The 24,499-nt window shown below is 35.1% G+C and overlaps 1 protein-coding gene across 9 annotated transcripts in view; it reads right to left on the reverse strand.

The window, feature by feature from the left end:
- The window catches only part of OPA1 (OPA1 mitochondrial dynamin like GTPase), an 86,452-nt gene extending 63,326 nt beyond the window's left edge, over positions 1–23,126 (reverse strand). Inside the window, exons 1-8 of one of the 9 annotated variants that reach the window (XM_055568671.1) lie at positions 22,899–23,123; positions 18,230–18,548; positions 17,468–17,564; positions 15,735–15,842; positions 15,046–15,099; positions 14,317–14,384; positions 5,467–5,577; positions 599–652 (exon numbers count right to left, since the gene is read on the reverse strand). In XM_055568671.1, coding sequence (XP_055424646.1) covers positions 599–652; positions 5,467–5,577; positions 14,317–14,384; positions 15,046–15,099; positions 15,735–15,842; positions 17,468–17,564; positions 18,230–18,548; positions 22,899–22,930 — 843 coding nt within the window. In that variant the 5' untranslated portion in view covers positions 22,931–23,123. Of the gene's footprint in view, positions 1–598; positions 653–5,466; positions 5,578–14,316; positions 14,385–15,045; positions 15,100–15,734; positions 15,843–17,467; positions 17,565–18,229; positions 18,549–22,898 lie in introns of all 9 variants that reach the window. The other 8 variants (XM_055568670.1, XM_055568669.1, XM_055568673.1 and 5 more) reach the window with 8 other exon arrangements.
- Positions 23,127–24,499: the final 1,373 nt, after the last annotated feature.

Consider the following 24,499-nt stretch of genomic DNA (forward strand, 5'->3'; position numbering starts at 1 on the left):
TCATTGTATCTATAGAGAATAATTAATGATAGAATGGATAACGTGGCAATTTTTCACGAGAATGTTCTCTACTCGATTACATTGCACAGAACAAGTCTTTAAAATAATAATTGTATCATCAACTATAAGAGAATAACTCTTTAAAGTAGTGTCAGAAATATTAATACCTTTGGAAAGATTATTATCTGATTGGGTTTGGACTTTAGAGAACTGTGATAGATTCCACTCCAATTTCTTTTAACTGTTACTCTAATTAGCCAATTAATATAAAAATGCAAGCACAGGTTTATATAAGAACAAGTCACTTTCCCCAGTCTTTTCTGCCAGTCTTCCTCTAAAATTAAAAGCATAAGATTCACTCAACAATAGGTTTTACACATAAATGAGTTAATTAAACTTATCAAGTTCCTTCATTATTCCTTATTTCTCAATTAGCTTTTGCATTTGTAGGGGCATCTATTGATAATAATAAGGTTCTATCATTAAATCACTACAAACTTTGCTCAGTTAAAAAGATAAATTCCCACATCACCAAATTTAGAGTATAAGACAAACTCTTTGGTTCTTTTTACCTGACTATGAATTATATTAGTATTACCTGAGTATGCAGAAGCTCTTCTTGAAGTTGGTCAATTTTCTCTTTGTCTGACACCTAAATATTTAAAATAAAATTTTTTTGAGTAGAATTATGTTTATATAGAATATACAGTAAGTTAACTTTTTAAATAAACCATTTTTAAGAGTAAAAACGATACACTTTATATGGATATTTAATCAAAGGAAATTTTAAATCAAATGCTTATTTTAAAAAGTAATCTTATTTATCAACAAAAACAGCTCACAAAAAGTTTATATAAATGAAAACCTTAAAAAGAAATCATCTTCCTATTGCCGTTCTAGTTATTTCTTATGACTGGCTTGTTAGAAATATAGATCGACACATACATTTACTAGGTCCTTGACAGGTTGTTTTGTACTCAAGCACAGGGACTTGGATGCTTGAGAAATAAGGCACTGAAATCCTTACAATAATGTTTTCAGAAGTCAGACGCATTATAATGTACAGCTACTGAAAAAATCCATTGGTCATAGTTTATCTTTTAAGCAAACACTTATCCATTTTCATTCCATAAGTAGGAAAGTGTTTAATATATGCAAAGAACAATTGCATTTTCAGAGCTTTAAGTGGAGCCAGATGCTTGCTTTTTAAATTTAGTTCCACTGCAAGATCTTCTAACCCATAATAAAGCGATTGCATCAGAGGCAGTGAAGTTGAGTAAAGCAAACAAAATTGATTTGAAAATAAAACAAAAGTAGGATAAAATCCACAGGTATTAGGGAAACTACTTCTAATTATTAGTAATGCTAATAGTTCTAAGATAAGATATTTAAAATAAAGAACTTTATTCTGTGACAGGCTTTAAAGTAATCACAATCCTAAATATAAAACACAATAATCAATTGCAATTAAAATGTCATTTATGACAAATCTATATAACTGCTTTGACTCCTTAGTGAGATACCAAAGTTGCCATTCTCAATCTTAAAATAATTATCTAATTTCTGTACTCAAAATTTTTAAACATGATTTTATTCCATAGGAGACAAAAATCAAGTTAAAACTCAGGTAAATCTTTATTCATCCTGATTTCACTGGCTACTTAAGCAGCCAAGACCTCATGGTAGCAAATACACATGAAAATATTCTAAATGATTTGCTTATTGAAGTGGACATTAATAACTCTTATCCATGCAATAAAATGTTATTTTGAGGTTTTAATTCCTATTTCTAAATGCTTTCTCAAAATTCCCCCCAAACTTCTTTTAAATAAAAATGACAATACTTGCTAGAAATGATAGGTACATAATCCATAATTGCTTTTTCCTAAAAAGCCTATGTCTAAAAATTTCAAATTTTATTTTGCAAATGAGAAAAATGCAACATAAAACAAACTTTGTATTACTGCTTCTCACTCCAGTACAGCAAGCAGCAACTTGTGGATAGAAGCATTTTTCATATGACTATGTGTTTGTGTAAAATGGACAAGAATTATTAATCATCTCCTAAAATGTGACAAAACAAGCATGTTGAGGAGCCCACAACCCAAAGAACAAAATCTTGAAGGCCAATGAAGAAATTAATTCCATATTTTGATCATATGGCATGACATCACACTGTAATAATGTGATCACAAAAATTGTTATGCAGATTATAATCCCAATTCATCTGGAAAGTTACTCTGATTTACTGTTCCATTAAATATTCATCCAACTGAAGTTAAAGTAGTATGAAATATATAAACAGCATTAGTATAGGATGTGAATACTTAATGATATCATGCAATATAATCTAAGTTACAGTAGAAAATCCAACATATCTCTACAACTGGGGCAATAATTAAGAAAGCAATATAATTACACAAAACAGAATGTTTATACAAGCCAAGGACTATAAAGGACTAACCTTGACAATTTGGTAAAATAAAAAAGATTATATAAAGAATTAAAATGATATAAGGTTATTAGAATATTACAAACACAATTTTTATGCTAATATTAGTATTTAGTAACAACTTTTTAGGAGTATTTAAATTTATCATGTGCCCTTCTGGCGTGACTGTTAGGAATAACTCATGCATAGTTTCAACAATACACTTCCTATCTGCTTAACATTAAATTAAAAGGTTAATACTATATTATATAAAAGGTTGATGATGAGTCAAGAATTAGATCTAGGATTTTACAGGAAACAAGATTAAAACCTTTAGGTTCACAAAATAAATCTTAAAGATTAGTGATAAGATACTTTGACATATTTTGAGAGAATAATACATGCTATTGTTAGTCTATCACTTATTTGAAGTCTTAACTAGCAACCTGGGATATATTTTATTTTGATGCACTTTACTAGTAAAATTCAGCTACTTACAGTAAGTCCTTGTCCTATTGTTTAATATATTTAGTTTTTATTATGAAATTAGTTCAAAACTCACCCTGACAGAAATGGGTATCAATAGTCTTGAAACCAGAGCTTTCCTACAATTCCAGGGCTGTAAAACTGATGGAGAAAGAGCGGAACCCTCTGCAGAAACAAGCTAAAGCTGAAAGAGAAAAACCTTTACTAGCTCCTAACAAAAGCAAGCCTGCTTTTTAAATTTTAAGTATTTCTTCCTACTAAGCAATTGTAGCCATTCTGAAATATGGAGTATAGGACTCGCAAAAGTTTCTATGTCTGCGTACATACATTCACAGGAGGCAAATCTACCAATGGCAGTTTTAATCTACTATCTCTGCATGAGTTCCTCTGCTTGGATGATACAGGGAAAATCTACTAGCTGCTACCAATAAGATATAAATAGGGATTGCCCTGGAGGTCCAGCAGTTAAGATCCTTGGAGAGGGTGCGGGTTTGATCCCTGGTCAGGGAGCTAAGATCTCACATGCTGCACAGTATTACCAAAAAAAAAAAAAAAAAAGAAAGCATTAAAAAAAAAAAAAAGAAGGCCTACTAATATTTTCAATATGTAGTAGGAAAGAATCATCAAAAAATGACAAAGAGTAGCTGCGGTTTTGTACCTCAAGTGAACCTCAAATGCCTGGAAAGATAGAAGTCTCATCAAATTAGCACTTTGGTCATTATGACAATGTAAGGCTGAAGTCACCAGTGTAACTGTAAGGGGAAAGGAGGGAAGATACAGCAAGGAAATCATCTTTAAGGACAGTGAGAGAATGATACTACTATAGAGGTGCACAAATTGTTTTTCGTCTCATTTACTTTCACACAAGGTAAGTGGGCAGGAACAAGCCCCGTTTTGTGCCCTTCTAAGTACATCTTAATAAACAAAACAGACAGAGGTACAACCCTGTCAGTAGCTGTTTCACAAACATGGAAAGAGTGAGGAATAAAAGGGTTATATATGGATAATCCAATGAATATTAGGAAGAGGAAGGATAACTCTAGGTCTGAAAAAAGGCCCCAAATGAACACTAACCCTCGGCAGTGTAGAAAATAAACAGTATCCACTACTGCTTTCATTTAAACTGTCAGATTCAATAGGATATTTATAATCTTAAACTGTATCTTAGAATCTTAAAATAGCAGATCTATGGGGCTCACTGTAAATTATTTAACCATCAAGAAAAAAACAAGATCTACTGGTCCTGAAAACAAGAGCTATATTCATATTTCTAACTAACACACCAAAACGTAACAGTTTCTTTCCCTCTTTTTTGTAATGAAGTTAAGGACAGAAGCTTAGCCTGAGCATCCAACTTGTTAGTATATTTAAGTGGTACTCTGAACAGCATGAGGAACAGAGAATGCTAAAGCACCATTTACACTAAGTCCTCCTGTGATTTAACACAAGTAGGAAAATTATTTGTTTTCTATTTCCACCTATATTATTCATTTACTGAAAGCTAAAGGACATATAGCAGTTGATTTCACAGCCATGGAATTGAGAAAAGCCAGGAAGCAACACTGAAAAAATAAACTATGATTAGTACTATACTAACCACCACCAAATGCGACAGGGTTAGCCAGCAGGATCATTTCACTAATTATCTGTAATATTGGTTGATTTCAATATCTAAATGTACAGGAAACTAATTATATGACTGGATCATTTTTCTTAAGATTTGTACCTAAGTGTAAAACTTTTCTAATATATGTAACTAGCTGATGTCAAGATTTTACAATAAAATTTTTAAAAATCATTTTAAACACTTCATTTGACTCTAGTCTCTTTAGGACATTAACCTGTGGATCTACATTATAGGATCATCTAAAGCCAAAAGCATTATTTTTAAGGATTTCTTGGTGATAAGCAAATATCTGCACAGTGTTACACTGAGTTTTATTAGAATCTGTCCTTTAGTGACCAGAATTATATCAAATTTCCAATGTTCAATTTTTCAGTGGACAAGGTGAAAATCTGTGCTGACTTTGTTAATAAATGTCAAAAGTCTTATTACAAGTTAATCAAAGTATTTAAGAATAACTGTCCAAAAGTTAAGTCAAAATAGTTTTCTTTTGTAGGAAAAAAGAATTCTCTGCTGAATCATTTTAACTAAAACAAAACCATTTCATTCTTTAATTTAACATGGTCATTCACAGGAACCCTTTTCATTTTAGAAGTGAAAACTTATAGAGAATAGACAAGTTGGCCACAGATTTAGGGTAACTCAATAACTGGGCCAAGTAAACTGCAATTCACAATTATCTAAGTACAAGTCCATGAACCCTCACAGATAATCTAGTTTTCAGAAAATAAATTACTATGTTTAATATTTTGGGTTTGTTTGCATACTCCAGAAAGTTGCATATCTGTATTATCTTTCATATTTTTATCTTGTCAAAACTAATTTCTCACAATTGTAGTCCATGAATGGATTAAGGTGACGTGATATTGGTAGAAATGGCTGATTAGTGTAAACAAATCAGTAGCCCCCTTAAACCATCCATCACCTTGCGCTTCTGTTGGGCATAGCTCGTGCTATACTGGCCAGCAGCTCTGCGTGCTTCCTCTTCATGCTCTTGAATTTGCTGTTGTAAGAGAATGAGCTCACCAAGCAGACCCTGCCATGAGTTTACAGCCAGGAGAAGAGGAAAATTGGGGAGGAGAACAATGTTAAACCAAAGGGTACAAAAAAGGAACAGATGTAAGTTAGAGAGGAATGGATAGCTTGTAACAAAAATGGAAACTCAGTTATGTACCTTTAGAGCCACTATATAACTGGGCTCTGTACCACATTTCCACTTTTCCCCTCAGTAAAATTATGTCTCAAATATACAACACCACAGTCTAAAAAGTGAAAAGGAAAATGCAGTAAGTGACTGTTTGGTGAATAAAATGAGCCAGATATAATATCAACATACAGTAAAACCTAGACTAACTGGAATGCTCAAGGAAGGTGGCACTACAGTTAACTAAATGAGTAACAGGAAAGGTGAGAAAACAAATACTTTGACCCTTATTTTTGAACTGCCAATATGAACCAGTGTTATGTTCCTGACTTGATACATAGGGGGCAAAAAAAAAAAAACCCAAAACTGATTTTTCAAGTGTTGATATACGGTCCTGAATCTAATTCTCAACTGTTAAAGTTTCTTAAGACTAAATGGAGAATATATAATAGCTTAATTACTTATTAAATCATTATTTTTAAGTAAGTATTTTTCCTTGATATCTAATGTCTTCAAGTAAAGATCCCTTAAGGAACTTCCCTGGTGGTCTAGTGGTTAAGACTCTACCTGCTTCTATTGCAGGGGGGCGTGGGTTCAATCCCTGGTCCAGGAACTAAGATTCTGCAAGCCATGTGGCATGGCCAAAAAGTAAATAAATCAATAAATATCCCTGAAAACTTGTTTTGAGCATCAAGTTAATCAAGGTTTTACATTAATTCAAAATTTTACATGCCTAAACACATAATCTTATTTGATTAAAATTTAAGAGTTTTTTTAATTAAAAAATGTTTGAGGTACTGTTTTAGTTTTATACAACAACAAATTAACAAGTGTGACTGAATTTTCACTTTTTATGAGCTGTTCTGACATTAAGTAAAAACAGCCTCTGAGAATATAACCAAGGGTACATTAATTACTAAAGCACAAGTTCCATTAAAGAACATAATTAAAATATGGAGATAATACAGTTGTTGCAAAAACAAAAAAGAAAAAAACTCAGTTTGGACCTATGTACAAAGTAATCACCGTTTCTATGCTAAAATCTCATTCGATTTATAATAATGAAATGCTCATCTAATGCAGTACATTCACTTGTGGAATGAAACTAAAATACATGTCATTTTCTATACAGTGTTTTTAATTGCTGGTCTATTAGATAATCAACCTCAAGAAATGTAGAAGAAGTAACAACTGGGAATTGACAATACTATGAACCTTGTATTTTCTCAATGAGAAACCCTTAAAAGGTAAAGTTGCAATGAAGTCACCCTTTAATCTTCATAAGAATAGTTTACCTGGGAGAACAATGAGCTCAATTTTTACCAAGTCATAAAAATTAAAAGTTAGGAAAATTAACACTCATTAAAATAATCTAAGTTAGGAGTTTCAAACAGCCTCAGAGCTTTATAAATAACTGCCAAAAATATTTTATTTTCTTTAATAAAATCATAAAGCTTCTTAAAATGAAATACTAATTGTTACATTTACATTTTAATTAGACTCACCCGGAAGCTTAATAAGTTAGTTTATATAATCCAAACATTCATATAAATAAAAAAGTTTAGCAGAAAGGAAATAAATACAAAAAGAAAAGCTGTATTATAGTACAGCACTTTAAGGGAAATATTAAAAAACAATTAGGGGAATTTTTACCTTGATTCTTAGGTTTAATACATTAAGATGTACCAATATAATGAAACTGGTTGACTTACTATAAATCAAAGGATGAAACTAGTTGATATTTCTGCATGACAAGTAAGAGAACATCAAAGTGGCAAATAACATAACTGAAATTTCGACATTTGTTTCCAAATTCAATAGTACAAAATATACTTATAAAAAACTGCAGTAATCTTTTAGATATATTCTTTTTTTTTTTAGATATATTCTTTAAATAAACATTTTTATGGTCATTGATAAATCTAAAAGAAATGCAATGTCAACTCACTAGCCTCATCATTTGCATAACTTTTTATGTCCTTTTCTTTCGTTTCATGTATCCCTGCCTTTCATCAGGCAGAAAGAAATTACCCAGCTCATTTTTATTCAGTCATTTATCATAATAGCTTCTACTCATCTAAGTGTTTAGATTTCTCAAAATAGTTGTCTTTTAAAGAAGGCATCCCATGTTGGCTTACACATTAATGTGCCTGTGCTTTAATGAACATAATCCCCATTATTATAGTTTATAAAATGCCAAAGCAGTAGAAAATATTCCACACTTCTAAACTGTGCTGGTCTCTCACGCACAGGTTTCTTATTTATTGATAACTTAAACACCCCTCTCTAATCCATTGCTTACATGTATATACAAACTGTATGGTAAATACTCTAACATCTATTAAAGTGTAAGAGAAACATCCTCCTTCTAGTGACACCTCACTTTCCTTCCAAGTTGTTACTGAAGCACTGTTATGTGAAGGTAGTTGAAATTAACTGTTACCTCCTGAAAAAAGTAGGAAGAAAACAAGAATTAGACACAGAAAAAAACTACTTACACTATACTACACAACTATAAATGGTTACTTTTATTTTAGGCATCACATCTCACTTATCTAAGCACTGCTAGGCTAGCTTTTAAAGCCAAGGCCATGATGAATAAGGAGGAAGAAAAATGTGTGTGCCTCCTGTGTAAGATACATCCTTATATGAACAAAACATTTAATAAATATTTTCCCAAGGTCAGACATTTTAATCTCAAGAAACAGCACATAATTTTTAAATGATATATATTAAAAATGCAGTAATTGTGGTCTATAAAAATAGTTATTGTAAACAACCACACGTGATACACTCTCAAAACATCTCTTGGTTACTATCAGTTTGACACTGCTGCTCTCATGGTCCCATATTGCATGTACAATGTTCTCGGGTTTTTAAAAAAGTATAGTGTCAGACCAAGAAAATCAACTCCAAAAACCAAGACATAAACTGAAAGTGCTAAAAGACCTCTAAAAGTTGACGGTTATTTTTTAAAACCTTGAAATTATGACTCATTTTTACGTGAATACATTTAAAATTCTGCACTTTGGTAATTCCCTGGTTGTCTAGTAGTTAGGACTTGGAGCTGTCACTGCTAAGGTCCTAGGTTTGATCCTTGGTGGTCAGAGAGCTAAGATCCTGTAAGCCACAAGGCATGGCCAAAAAAATAAAAATACTGTATCTTTAACACTATTCTAAATATTAATAGCAGAGCAGGGTCTATACCTTGTTTGTTTTTATACCTAGCACATAGAATAAGGTCTTGACACTTCAGGTGTGTTATGGCCAGCACCTAGGTTAGGGCTTGGCACATGTTTGTTGCAAAAGTACACAAAGTTTATAGCATAAAATCCAAATTGGGTTTCCTAAAAATTGCTTACTCTGTAAATAAGCTAAACATCAACCCTACAATCCATTTTTCCCACTTATCACAATTTCCAGAACACACTCAACAGGAAATAAGAAAAGAAGAAGAAATTAATCAAATAACATTAATATGCTGTTAACTTATGCAACAATTCAAAGTATAAGATAATAATATCATCATATAAATATTTATTGAGTTTTATTATGTGCCAGATCTTGCACTGAAGGGCTTTACAAAATGCCCACACTAACCATTATCAGGTAGCATGCCCCCTATTACTGAAGAGGAAACCAAAAACTTGGAGAAACTAAGGAACTTATCCAAGGTCATACACCTCAGAAAACCGGAAGGGCAGGGTCTGAACACAGGCAGTGTGAGCCCAACGTCTGCACCTGATAGCATCCTGTGAGCTCTACAGTCTCACTGGTTTCAGAGTCTTTGACCCTTCAGGTTCAATCCACACGTAAATAAGGAAAATGGTAAAACTACAACACTTCAGAGGACACACGTAAATTACTCTTTAGAGAAGGAGCTGGCAAACTATAGTGGGCTGGCTGAGCCCATAGGGCTTGTAAACCTAAAATATTCCCAATCTGGACCCCTAAGAAAAAGCTTGCCAACTTCTGTTTTATTAGTTTGGGGTCCAGAAAACAACTTTGTGAAAGTAAAAACTTCTTTTCCGTTCCACTTAAAAAATATTTCTAGGCACTAATCTACTTTTCAAAGTTTGAATAATTCTGCTATTAGCTATAAAGATCTATTTTCCTATTTTTCTCCCTCCTGCTGCTGCTAAGTCGCTTCAGTCGTGTCCAACTCTGTGCGGGTCCGGCAGCCCACCAGGCTCTCCTGTCCCTGGGATTCTCCAGGCAAGAACACTGGAGTGGGTTGCCATTTCCTTCTCCAGAGCATGAAAGTGAAAAATGAAAGTGAAGTCCCCTGCAACCCCAGGGACTGCAGCCCACCAGGCTCCTCCGCCCATGGGATTTTCCAGGCGAGAGTACTGGAGTGGGGCGCCATTGCCTTCTCCTTTCTCCCTCCTAGTAATATATAATTCTTCTCAAGATATTCAGAGCCAATCACAGTATGTTTAATATTGGATATCAGAAGAAAATAAGTCTTTCGACTTGAATTATTTAACTTGCCCCAATCAGAAATACCATATCCTATTTCACTATTTGGACAATTTCTACAAATGATAATTTTAGAAGATGGACAAATCAGTCTATTACCAATAGTTTTTATCAAAATTACAATTTCTACCAAATCCCCTTTGTTCTAAATTATTACACCTAAAGACAGTGTTATGTACACAGTATATATTTAATGTAAAAAAACATAAAAATGCAATATGCTTATTATTTAAGAATAAAATAAGTATCTAATCATGTACAGTTGCTAGCCGTTAGCTGCTCAGCAAACTTAAGCTTCCTGAATCTGTGGCTTCTTGATGGTGCTGGTTCTGAGAATTTCATTTTGCCAGTTTACATCATTTGTTGCATGAGGATTTCCAGAAATGTAAATCCCACTTAAGCAATACTGCTTTGTTACAATTCAGAAATCCAAGTACATGTGCTTCCTTCACATTCTTTTTCTCCTCAATAGTTGTTCAAATATTGAAGGCCAAGAGAAATTCACAGGTAATCAGAGCAAAAACACACATTACATAAAAATCTGGGCCCACTTTTGTTAGCATTAGCCAAATTTACTTACTTTAAATTAGCCTTTTACCGAGTTAAATCAATTGACAGATTTTTTTTTTTTTTAAGAGTTCAGCAATATCCTACATGCTTTGAGAACAGAGATTTTGCGACAGAAACAGCCCATTAAATACTAAGAATGGAACCCAAAGTAAATAGTGTTTCATCTGTCTGACGTCTTAAATGTTAAGAGTATAATCATTGGGACTAAAATGGTTACAGAAGGCTTCATGAAGCTGGACTTTGAGGATGAGGGAAAATTAGGCACAGAAAAGGGAATAGAGAAGTGGGGGGGTATGAAATAAGTAAAGCCACACAAATAAGAATTACAGTAACATGTGGGAAGGAAGAACATTACTATTTAATGATTATTTTTAAAATAGTAACAACACTTTATGATTTGGACTTCAAATATTTTCTATAAATTATAAATGTACTTATAACCTTCAGAATAATATTCCCTACTTCTGTGAGATGTTTATGACCAATCAGAAACATGATAGAACAAAAGCACAGATAATGTCTCATTTAACAAATTTTCACTAGAACACAACAATGTTACTGAATCTAAAAAGAGGAGATACACTATGTGGTCCCGTTACTATACATATTATGACTGAATACAGAAATCTGGGGATTTACAAACCAGGTAAGCCCGTTAACACTCAAGAAGGCTTGCCACTCCAATTCTGAATTTGCCTTCAGATATCCAGGTCTCAAAAACATTATTAAGTTCACACTAAGGGCTCTTTCCAGTATTTTTCTATAGTGGACACAAGTTTAAAATATTCTGATTAAAAGCATTTACTAAAATGTAGTTTCAGTACTTTTCCATTTTTTATCAAAAATACATAAAGAACTTTTGATTGACATAACTACTGCCCACAAACTGAATAGATATAAACCTAGGCAAAATCAAAGAAATTTGATTGATGTTTAGTTAGCCTGTGCAGCATTACGTGGAAATATATGCTTTTTGACTTGCTGAAGACCTCAATTACAATTTTTCAGAACACCTAAAGTCTAACAACTCCAGACTGGGAATCACAGGTAATCTATTTTGTTTTCATTCTGTTGACTCAAGTCAATCGACCTCTGTGTTCCTGCAACTCCCTGTCACTTTCACTTAAGCTGACTTACAAAGGCTCCTAACTGTCCTTCTACTCACCAGTATTTTTCCAGATATGTTCTCTTATTAAAAAGAACAAGTTTTTCTTTTTAGTTCTATTCATAGAAATGTTTTTTATTACATTAAAAAAAATCCAATTCACATTTACATTTCTAAGATAAGTCCAGCTAGAAACTTTGGTATAAACCAGTCGATCATTAAGCTAAGTCATGACTTCGCTTTTAAATCTTGGGGCTTTCAAACACTAGACTAAACCAATCAAAAAGGCACCACCTGAACTCTGGCTACCATCCTGCTGCTGGTAAGTCGCTTCAGTCCTGTCTGACTCTGTGCAACCCCATAGACGGCAGCCCACCAGCCTCCCCCGTCCCTGGGATTCTCCAGGCAAGAACACTGGAGTGGGTTGCCTGGCTACCATCCTACCACCTCTGATTATTGCCCAAATTTTCAAATTTGATATTTTAGAGTAATTTCAAAGAGGTTTCTGCTAAGGTCTCCCTGTCCATGCTTACATTCAACCATCCATTTACAGACAAGTTTCTTACAATCCATGTATCTGCATCTTGTCTGAGTAGTTCATTATTTTCAAACATCACAGGTACACAGTTAAGCCTTGAAAAAATGCTGCATATTAATAAAATTCAAAACCACCAGTTGATGCTGACAATACTTTCTCTATATAGTAAATATTTATACTACATTTAATACTATCTGATTTAACCTATGAAAATGGCTTAACTAGAACTCGATGTAGTATTTATAACAAATAGTTGGAAATAACTGATGAGTTTTTAATGGAAAGATAATCACCATAAACTATGGAAAAGTTTAAAAGAAATAGTCTACAGCAGTATTTATCTTCAAGCAAACTGAATTATAAAATAAAGCAATAAATTTGCTCTCATGTCTACTGTATAAAATAAAATCTGTAAATATAAATTTTCAGAGGTTAGTTCTCTTGTTTCTTCTATACTGCGGAGCTCCTGACCATTTATCAATTACTACTACTCATTTATCACTTTAGCAGGATTATAAGGGAATTATCTGTCAGGTCCAAAACAGGCAGGATTCTCATGAACCAAAACAATCATAGGCCATGTCAGAAAAGAACAGAGATGCAGGCTTCGCCTAACTGATCTAGGCAACAAGAAATCCTGTCACTTGAAAATCATACTACCACCTCTGTTAACAGAGGATCCTTCTCCTCAGATACATTCGTTTCTCTCTGCACATTAAATCTACCTGCATCAAGGGTCAAGCCTTTGGCTCAAAAAAAAGTTGATCATCAAAGGCTAATTTCTATTCAGATTTTTCTTCCCAGTAGCATGCATAGTCAAGGGTGTCCCTGGTCAAAATAACAAGGAAAAGCAAATGGAAAAGGATATAAAAAATGATCAAGTTAAAAAAATACACACACATCTTGAAAAATGTTTTCTCCAAAAGATCAAGTTAAAAGACCAAAAAAAAAAAAAAAATCTTTTGAAATATAATTGACACGTGGAATATCACGTAAAAAGTTCAAAGCTGAAGGATAGGAAACCAGATGGAAATCTACACAAAGGAATTATTTTCTTTCTGCTTCCCCCAAAAGCCGTGAAATTATTTACCTCAATGCATTAAAACCACAATAACCTTCATTATTTAATTGTAAAATGTTTGCACTTAATTTTTAAATGTTCATAGAGTATTTTCCAGATATCTATTTATCTAGGTATTATTTTGAAAAAAGCTTTCAAGGAATCACTTATATTACAATTTTGAAAAGATAAAAAAAGTGAAGATTAAGACAATATCAGGCTAACATGAATATAAATACACAACAATGCATGTTACTCTATATCAGCAAATCTCCTAAAACTTTATATGGATTTTAAAGCATGTATGGAAATTAGCATATCCTAAATAACTCCATACATTAATTTTGTTGACTACCAATGTAATAGAAATCTATATCCCCCAGTAACAAACTTGTTATTTCCTTAAGATTTCCCCTAAGTATATATCATGAAACATTGGTATCTAGAAGATATTTCATGGAAAAAAGGGTTTTGTTGGTAAATATATTTAGAAAACTCTGCATATTTTGACGAATCTCTTATAGCTTCACAATGCACATGCATATATCAAAGTCTGAGAAATACTAGAGAAAAGAAGCCTGCTTGTTTTATTTATACGTTTCCCCCCACACATATTTAACAACAAAACCCTTTGTTGCAGAAACCCTGGAAACTAATATTTCTCAAATATATTTGAGGGAAATCGGATTATCCAATTATATTTCCAGAACTGTTGCATAAATGCCTTGCATTTTGTACCAAGAATAATAACAATACCTCCATTGAATAATTTTATGTTTGCTTCTCATATGTTACCATTTTAAAATCTTCCAGGGTAGGTAAAAACTTAAAAAAAATCTTTCAAGACTGTCTATGTGAAGAGTGCTCCTTTATACTTACCTTTCTATAACGCTTGTCACTTTCAGATCCAGGATCTGTCGCTCTAAAGGCCGTTTCTCCAGGTGAACCTTAAAGATAAATATTCAGTCTTATAAATTCTCCAGTGAAGCCAAAAGTCTAAATTAAATTCCATATTATATTTAGTCAGTTGAAAGGTAAGTGGATTTTTAGAGCAAAAATCATTTTAAGAAACAAAGTGGTAACCTAAGAAAAAAATTTTTCAAAACCATTATAGGACCTGTTTAACTAATTTTTAAAAATGTCACTGAAAAGTACAATTAAAAAATAAGAATCTTTGATAAGATTATTTTACATAAGAGTACTTACAGTTTGGCCATACACTACTGCCGTAAGAGACCACATACAGTAGAAAAAAGTAAAAATGTCAACTGTGACCAGACAGATGAGACAAACTAAAATGACTTTGTTTCAATTATGAGAAACAACCAGATCTGGTTCAAGAAAATAGTTTTATTAAGCAAACTTTCTTTTTAACAGTTTTAACCTTATAATATAGATACATACTTAGGAATTTTAGTTTTATCACAAAATAATTATTTTATTATTTCCACCTAAATTTAGGATAATGAATTTGCCCAATATAATTCTGACATTTTAAAATTCAGCACAAGCAGCATTATAAATTTGGTCTGCAATTTTATTTGCAACTAGTTTATTAGAAGCATTTAAAAGACATGTTAAGATCAGCAAAAATATCTGTTTACACACCTAACAAGAGAAGTAGGTCAGAAGCTTCTATGACTTCACTAACCAATTTGTGACCTGTGAAAAATCAGCAAAAGGGGAAATAGAAATGTAAAATTTAACAGAAATGAGCAAACAAAGATGTCTGAGACCTCAGATTTATATTATGGTAGGGCAGAATTGGGCAAATACACCAGGATTGACCTTAGTAAATTCTACTCATAATGGTCCATTATAATTAAATGTTTTAAAATTGGCTCTAATCAATTATGAAAAGCAAACACACAGGAAGTCTCATCTGCTTGTCAAGAACAAGTGACTTACTTTCCCCTCACTGACTAAAGCCAAGATGTTTAAGTTCTTGAAAATCTTCATTTTGCTGGGCCAAACAAAAATTAAAACCACGGGAACTTCCCCGGTGGTCCAGTGATAAGACTCTGTTTCCACTGCAGGGAGCGTGGGTTCAATCCCTGGTCAGGGAACTAAGATCCCACATGCTGTGCAATGTGGCCAAAAAATAAAAATAAATAAATTAAAAAAATTAAAACTATGGAGCAACAAAATTTTGTTTTATCTTTCTAATAAAAAAAACCTGGCCTTTATTTGTACTAAACATTTTCATTTAAAAGATGGAAAATATGAATGTATCTTAAGTATCTTTCCTCTGTGTTTCCTGATATTTTAAATGAGATCGAACACAGGTCTTTCCTTACCTGTGGTGAAAAAGTCCTTTAGTAAGCTGAGGCTTTCAGCAATCTTGTCAAAGTCAGGTGCCAATTTCACAAGGTCCTCTGAATTAGGAAGGGCTTTTCTAATTTTCTCTGAAGAAAAGAAAAGGATAGTCTCCAAATTAAAATGTGACTACTGAACCATTTATACAATTTAAATAATCATATACAAACTTAAATAGTTTTCCATTTTTCTCTCTATTCCAACTATAACTGCTACATGTATCTGAAACAATGTGTTATTCTGATGATATTCTATAAGCCATGAAAAATTTTTAAAAAGACTCAAACATATGGCTTAGATATTTTTGATTCATAAGTTAAATGCCTTGAGACAGAAACAAGGTATAAATGTTAACACTGGATTGGAATCAGAAGTACTTTAAAAAACTTTTGTAGCACCTGGCCCAAATTCTAAAAAAAGTAATGTCAGTTTAAACTCAAGAACAGAATTTCATTACTTCTCTTTCTCCTTTTATGTTACCATTTCGAAAAAACTGTATGAACCCAAGACAAGCCTTTATTTTTGCTAGCCTTATTTATAAAGTGACCAAGTATTATTTTTTGTTTACAAATACTCAACAATTCTGTCCAAGTTTGGTACAGCTTTACAGTGTCTTCTGATTCAAGAAGGGCTTTTCTAACTTTCTCTGGAGAAGATAAAACACAAAGTTTCTCAAAATAAAAATATGTATTAGGTCTTATTCTAAATGCAATAAAAGCATTAACTTGTTCCATCTTCATGGAAATGCTACAAAACAGTTCTCATCAGCCCCATTTTACAGATAAAGAATGGAACACAGAGATGTAACAGGACCTGTGCACCCAGCAAAGTGAGGCAGTCAGGTTTAAGCCTAGGTAGCCTAGCTTCAGAACTGAGGCTCATAGCCATTACTGTGAACTGAATTTATCAAGTTAAAAAGCTCTCCTCATATATGTTAGAAAAATAATTTGAAGGCATGCTTTTCCTGTATATATCTTTATCAGTGCAACAATCTTTAAGAAAGTGTTGTGAATAGTGCATGCAGAGATTAAATCCATCCCTGCATACACCTAAGCTAAAGTCTAAAAAAAGTCTACACAAAGTCTATAAAGAGAGACCTGAGGAAAATAATTTCATCAGACAATTTTTTTTTCCCCTAAAGATCACCATGACTTACTGGCAATCACAACTATCAAATATACCTGTTTCTCATCTACTACTAGAAAAAGGGAACAATGGCAGACTAACAGGAGAAATTACTCTGGCCACTAGCAGGCTTTTAAGGAACTTGGTAATAAAAAGTAGAGGTAACCAAGGTACTCAAAGAGAGTTAGTTAGGTGAAGCTGTTCTGAGTAACATACAACACTGAAAATGATGTTCAAGAAGGCTGCTTGGCAGCGTAGAAAATGCTGACAAATGTGTTAGCTAACAAAAGACAAGACAGCAAAGTGTTTGTTCAGTATGACTATACATTTTTTAAAAAGGAAAGTAAAACATTAACCACATACACAAAATAGGTACAATTAAAAGAAACTACACTGGCAGCTGTATTAAAGTGATGAACCAGTGGATTATTTTTGTTTCTTACCAATTTTTCCTCTGCTAGTCTATCACTTTCATTATGAAAATAAAACTGTTGCAACCTTAAATTTAGAGTTAAGGAGCTATCTCAATACAACTATTTTTCTTTCCTAAAGAGACAACCAAGAAAAGTATTCTAATGTTGATACAAACCCAAATCGATATACTCATCAATCTCCCACACAATGTCAGGCACAATCCATTTATAATCACTAAGGTCAGGTATCATGTCTTTCCACTGATCAAAAGTCTAAAAGATAAGAAAGTATGCCAGTCAAATGATCTGAATGCCATATAAAATATAAAGAAAAACTAGCTAAATTTATTTTGTTAAAACTTGCTAAGCTGCTAAGAGTAATGTATTATGTTCACAATTTTGAGAAACAAAGTGGCCTTTGCTCTTCTAAAAATAAATTAACAGACAAGTGTATAAAGCATGTAAATGTTTCTTTGCTAAATACAAAAAATGGAAAAATTCAAAATATACTTTTATTTCAAATAGGTTTCATGATTTGACTTTAAACATGATTCGAAGAATAGAGGGAAGACAAACCAGGCATCAGGAGACCCTGCCTGGTCTCCTGATGCCTGTTGCCACGAAGTGGCTGCAGGAGCATGCCACCTAACTTTCCTTCCTGGGCTACTAAATGGCAGAGCTGCAAATCAAACCAAGGTATTCTCACTCCCAGGTCCGTGCTCCTTCCATTAGGCCATTCTCACCTCTTATAATAACTAAGATTCTGAGAGCATTTTCCTATTAGCACCATTAAAACAGTTTAGCACATGACAGAGACACATGATAAATGTTTAAACATCTCATTATATTCTACTGCACTAAAGAAAAATGACATATGCTATGAAACTTTAAAATATTTGCTGGAATAAGTGGAAAAGCAGTAGCAAAGTGAAACTCACCTTTTTGGCTGTATAGCCACCCCCGACAGCAGATCCGAGTATGAGATACCGGAGTTTCAAGAGTCTTGCTGCTAATCTGGCTGGCCAAAAATTCCTGTGGGGCTGGTAGCCATATTTAACTGGAGAAAGTTTCAGTTTACGTAAAGGAAGGCTAGTTAGAGAGGAGAACTGCTGCAATGACGTCCTTAATTGAGGTCTCTGAAGCTTTAAGGTAGGATGATGTGTATGATAAATACTTCGTGAAACCAGATGTAGTTTTTGTAGTGGTAAACTTCCTTTTGTTCCAGAGCTGTGTTTCACTAAGGATTGGCAGACCTCACTGAAAGAAAAGTAGGTGTGGGAGAAAGATCAGACAGGGAAACAATGTAAAGAAATGATATTAACAAAGCAATATGCAAAAGGGAAAATACACAGGGCACACCTGACCAATTACACCCTGTCTCACGATAGCGCACGGGCACTAACCATTTACTGTGTGCCAGACGCTGCTGCAATGGGAGCTAACTCAGCTAATCCTGCTGATAATCCTATGATAAAAGTACCAGGATAATCCCCATTTTATCAACAAGGAAAAGGCAGACAGATATAAATAAGTTACTAAGGTCCCCACTGATGTAAGAAATAATGGAGGGACTCAAACCTAGACAGAGGACTCCAGAGCCTGTCCCTTGATTTACTATATGTGGGTAATGATCATGGCCCAAAAACTCCAAACTAAAGGAAAAAAGAGACTTATTTTATTAGCTGTTGACATCTACTTGCTGTCAATAAATTTGAAAACAAAATATCTTTATTTAGTGACATATCCGACCTCGACTTTACCACTGTGATCATTTTGAAATGGTATAGAAATACCAAATCACTATGCTGTGCAATAGGACCCAATGCAGTGTTGTAGGTCAATTATACTTCAAAACCAAACATTCACACTTAGAAAAGAGATCAGATTTGTGGTTATTACAGGCATGGTGGTAGAAGGGGGAAATGGATAAAGGCAGTCAAAAGGCACAAATTTATAGTTCTAAGGCAGAAAGTGAAGAACTAAAGAGCCTCTTGATGAAAGTGAAAGAGAAGAGTGAAAAAATGTTGGCTTAAAGCTCAACATTCAGAAAATTAAGATCATGGCATCTGGTCCCATCACTTAATGGGAAATAGATGGGGAAACAGTGGCTGACTTTATTTTTCTGGGCTCCAAAATCACTGCAGATGGTGACTGCAGCCATGAAATTAAAAGACGCTTACTCCTTGGAATGAAAGTTATGACCAACCTAGACAGCATATTCAAAAGCAGAGACAGTACTTTGGCAACAAAGGTCCATCTAGTTAAGGCTATGGTTTTTCCAATGGTCATGTATGGATGTGAGAGTTGGACTATAAAGAAAGCTGAGCGCCGAAGAATTGATGCTTTTGAACTGTGGTGTTGGAGAAGACTCTTGAGACTCCCTTGGACTGCAAGGAGATCCAACCAGTCATCCTAAAGGAGATCAGTCCTGGGTGTTCATTAGAAGGACGGATGCTAAAGCTGAAACTCCAATACTTTGGCCACCTGATGCGAAGAGCTAACTCATTTGAAAAGACCCTGATGCTGGGAAAGATTGAGGGCAGGAGGAGAAGGGGATGACGAAGGATGAGATGGTTGGATGGCATCATCGACTCGATGGACATGGGTTTGCCTGGACTCTGGGAGCTGGTGATGGGTAGGGAGGCCTGGTGTATTGTGGTTCATGGGGTCGCAAAGAGTTGGACACGACTGAGTGACTGAACTGAACTGAAGATAAATACTAAGACTGTAGTGTACAACAAGATAAATATAATCAGCACAGCTGATGTGCTATATATGAAAGTTAAGACAGTAAATCCTAAGAATTGTCATCACAAAAATGTTTTTTCTATTGAGTCTATATGAGACTATAGCTGTTCACTAAATTTATTTCATAATCACTTCATGATGTATTTAAGTTAAATCACTATGCTGCTCACCTTATACAGTGATGTATGTCAATTATATCTCAATAAAACTGGAAAAAAAGATGTGTTATAATAGCAAAAAATAATGTTGCCACGAACCCACCTGCATATACAGGAGACGTGTTCAATCCCTGGTCTGGAAAGATCACACATGTTGGGGGACAACTAAGTCCAGCGCTACAACTACTGAGCCCATGTGCCCTAGGGCCCTCACTCTAGAGAGCAGACCCCAGCTAGAGAAAGTCCTGTGTGGCAACAAAGACCCAGCACAGACATAAATAAAATGACTAAAATTTTCTTTAAACAGAAAGAAAATAAACGTGAATTATGGATGCACTTATACAAAAAGGGGCACATAAACTTTTACTTTTAATCACAAAAGTTCCAGTAGCTTACAACATCTATTCTTTGCCTTCTCATGTCTCACAATCCAGAGATGGTTCAGGGATGGAAATTAAGAAATAATTAACACCTCAGGTACCAGGCTCCCCAGAAACAGAAAGAGAACAAAAAACACCCCAAAGAGAAAAGGATCTAAATGCACGTGTTGCTATCTGAGCTCTTCCCTCTTTTCTTCCTGGTAGAGAATGAAAGTCTCCTACCAACAAACATACACTTGATTATCTTATTCAACACACAGTCATAGTGCTTACTACAGGCCAGGCCCCGCTCTAAAGAATTAAAATATTTCATTTAATTACATGGGACTAGAAATATCTTAAGAAAAAGGAATCGAGGAACACTGAAATTATGTTGTGAAGAAGGACAGTGACGGGAAAGGGGTATGTAACTGACAGGCATTATGTCAGATGTTTGCACAAATGCTACTGTTAACTCTCAGAAAAACCTGGTAAGGAGCCTTATTTTTCCAATTTGCTTTTTTAAACTGTGTCTCACCTAAGGTAGAATGACTAGTGACAGTGGAAAAGAATTTGAATATATACTTCTATATTTAGGCTAAACTAAAAATCAAATGTGATGCAAAACAAGGCTCCCCGACCTTCACTCCAGAAACCATCTATTCTCATTTATCCATCTTCTTTTAACCTAAGCACTGTTTCCTAGCATGTAATTATTTTTTCAACAGTTTTATGCAAATACTTATTGCACCTAAATAAATGTTGGTCATTAGTCTTCTTAACATGTCTTTGAGTATGTACTTAGATATACATGTCAAAGAATGTTTGTTTAAAGAGTAAGAATCTAAATGTACTCCTTCATAACGTTCACAGGAACTACATCAAAAGACAAACTCCAGAACACAGGGCATCTGACCTTCCTCATCTCTACTTGGGCAGGCAGCTAAACTGTGCAGTCAACATAAGATATCTTAAATCATGACTATGGAGTCAATAGTAACTTTAGAAACAATTTAGCTGATAGAATCCAACTGAATAAATAATTATCAGTTGATATCTAGTTTGTTTCTAAACTCAATTTTTAAAGCATTCCCTAAATATCTTAATCAATTCAACAAAGTGTGCTATTTTCTGAAAAGTCTTTCCTGTTCTTATTTAAAGAAAACTAAATATATTTCCCCAGTAAATACTGAGAAGTAGAAATAAAAAGGTTGTAAATAACTTAGTTTCGTACCAAAGGCTGTGGATATACTCAGAAATTAAAATTCCATGAGGTCAGAAGTAACTTACCCAAGTATTCTAATTGACTAAAACTACAACTACTGTATGCTTTTTTTCGGTTTTAAATTTAGACTCAAGGTTAATCTATATAAAGCAAATGGATTCCATTGCTTACAAACACTATAAATTACACCACTTAAAACACTCCTAAAAAAAATCTTCAGGACAGGTGTTTAGAGACTGAGTTAACTCAGGAAATCAGGTTTTTCCAACTTTGCTTGATACATCTTACTTCTCATCAAATGCCTGCCAACAGTGAGTTAAATCTGAAGGTATTTAAGAACATTAGAACACAACTACGTGTAAAAATTAGAGCCAAATTTAATTTCATTAAAATGCGCATAGTAACCCATAGAAATGTAAATACTTGTATCATTTTCGGTTTAGGATTAAGTCAGACCAGGTCAACAATAACACGGTTATTAGAAAACTGGCGCTACATTCACCACCTCACATCCAAAAAGCAACTCTCCCTCCATGAACACTGAAAAGAAAGCTATTAAGAAAATATCTCTAATCACCATCTCTGACACTGTATGCGTCACTGCTCCAAATCTGACTCCATTCATGTTCTTCAGCGGACTAAGGAAAGAGGCAGAGTCCTCTTTACCCGGACAGAACAGCTCAGGTACCTGCAAAGGCAATGTAAACCTAGCGTGGAGGTAGAAGAAAAAGACGCGGAAAAGGTGACACATGGATAGCAAGCACCATAGAGCCCAGAGAGAGAGGGGACAAAAACCAGGGGCGACCAGAGACAGAGATAACAGCGAGGACAGACGGGTGAAGGGGCAGGCACAAAAGGACAACAGAAACAGGCCAAGACTGAAATGGGCCCAGAATCTTCCGAGAGGAATAGGGACAGGGGCCAGTACTGGGGCCAGCATCTCAGGTAAACCCACTCAGGGCTCCTGCCACTCTGGGACCTCAAAAATATCCCGGAACCATCTAACTGCCCTCCGCCTGGCCTGAGAGTTATCTGCACACTCTGGAGGTAGTGATGGGGCAGCCCCGTTTTCTGGACGCCCCAGAAATAACGGAGCCAGATCGGAGCCCGGACTTACCAGGCCACGGCAGCCCGGCGTACTCGCCACATTCCGCCGGCGAGGAGGTCACACAGGCGCCGAGGCGGCCAGCGGGGAGCCCGGGTGTCAGCCCCAGTCCAGCTCCTGCTCCGGGAATGACCCAGGAAGAGGCCCGCAGCAACAAGGGCACAGAGCAGCTTCTGCGGCCCTCCCAATGGCGAATGGACTTCCGTAAGAGCCTGCTCGGCACCCGTACTTGGTCCGTCGGCCAAACCTCCACCCCGCTCTTCCAGGAGGGCAGCAAAATCGGTCCGGCGGAGGACTCGCGCATGCACTCAAAGCTTCTGTAGGAACCACTTTATTTCCCCCTCTCCTTTCCCCTCTCCGCCCTCTGTTTCCGGGGTGGAACTGGGAACTTGTGCCTCTCAGGTTAAATTCTTGAGGAGCAGACGGGTGAAGGTGTAGGGTAGGGAATGAAAGGCGTGAAATACAGGTGATAAATTTTCACTGGGTGGCTACCAATTTAAGAAAATTTAATATTGCTTGAGCATAGAGGAGGCTAGGGAATACGGGACGAGTTAATACAGGGATAAAGCAATAGAATAATGAAAACCCACTGCTGCCTGTTTGCCCTGCTCCTTTGTATGACGTCTTTGTTTAGGAAGAACTTTCATAAGTTTAGAGCAATCTCGGGAGGCTGAGAGGAGCATTGGACAGGTTAAATGCTTTAGAATCTGAAGGAGATCCAAGAGAAGCTCATGAATTAGGCGAGCTGAAGGCTTGATACATGCATGTGCAGTTTATAAAGGCATCAAAAATAATTTTATTCATTCACTCCTTAACTGGCAGTCATCTGGCTTTTAATCTCACTAATTTGTTGATATTGCTGTTGTCAAAAGTCACCAACAATTCCATATTGCCAGTGATTACTGGACTGCTCCACGTTCAGCTCAGAATAATGGATACTCAGCACTCTCCTGGGTTTCAGGACCCACATTAACTTTTTCTCCAGGACCTGCTACTCCTCAGTCTCCTTTGTTGTTTCCTCCTCCTAGCATTTCAATGAAGGGTTCCAGATCTCAAGAAATCCTGGACCCCATCTCTATCTTCATTATCTCTGCCAGTAGTCTAAGGCAGTTCTATAACTTTAAATTTCTTTTTTCCCCTTACAGCTCTTACCATTCTATGTTTTATGTGGAAATGGGCCCATACGAGGGACATGGCCTGTGAAAGGTAGTGAAGTCAATTAGTGGTATAGCCAGAACCAAAATCAAAGGGCTGGGTTTAAAACTAAGAGCACTTAGTTTTAAGGACTCTGCCCCCACATATGCTATACACAAAGAAAATTCCTTTGCCCTTAATTATCAGAACCCACAATGGCTGACTATTTTTGGGGGCTCCAAAATCACAGCAGATGGTGATTTCAGCCATGAAATTAAAAGACGCTTACTCCTTGGAAGGAAAGTTATGACCAACCTAGACAGCGTATTAAAAAGCAGAGACATTACTTTGCCAACAAAGGTCCATCTAGTCAAGGCTATGGTTTTTCCAGTGGTCATGTATGGATGTGAGAGTTGGACTATAAAGAAAGCTGAGCACAGAAGAATTGATTCTTTTGAACTGTGGTGTTGGAGAAGACT

Source organism: Bubalus kerabau, chromosome 2 (genome assembly GCF_029407905.1).
Source record: "Bubalus kerabau isolate K-KA32 ecotype Philippines breed swamp buffalo chromosome 2, PCC_UOA_SB_1v2, whole genome shotgun sequence".
Taxonomy (NCBI): Eukaryota; Metazoa; Chordata; class Mammalia; order Artiodactyla; family Bovidae; genus Bubalus; species Bubalus kerabau.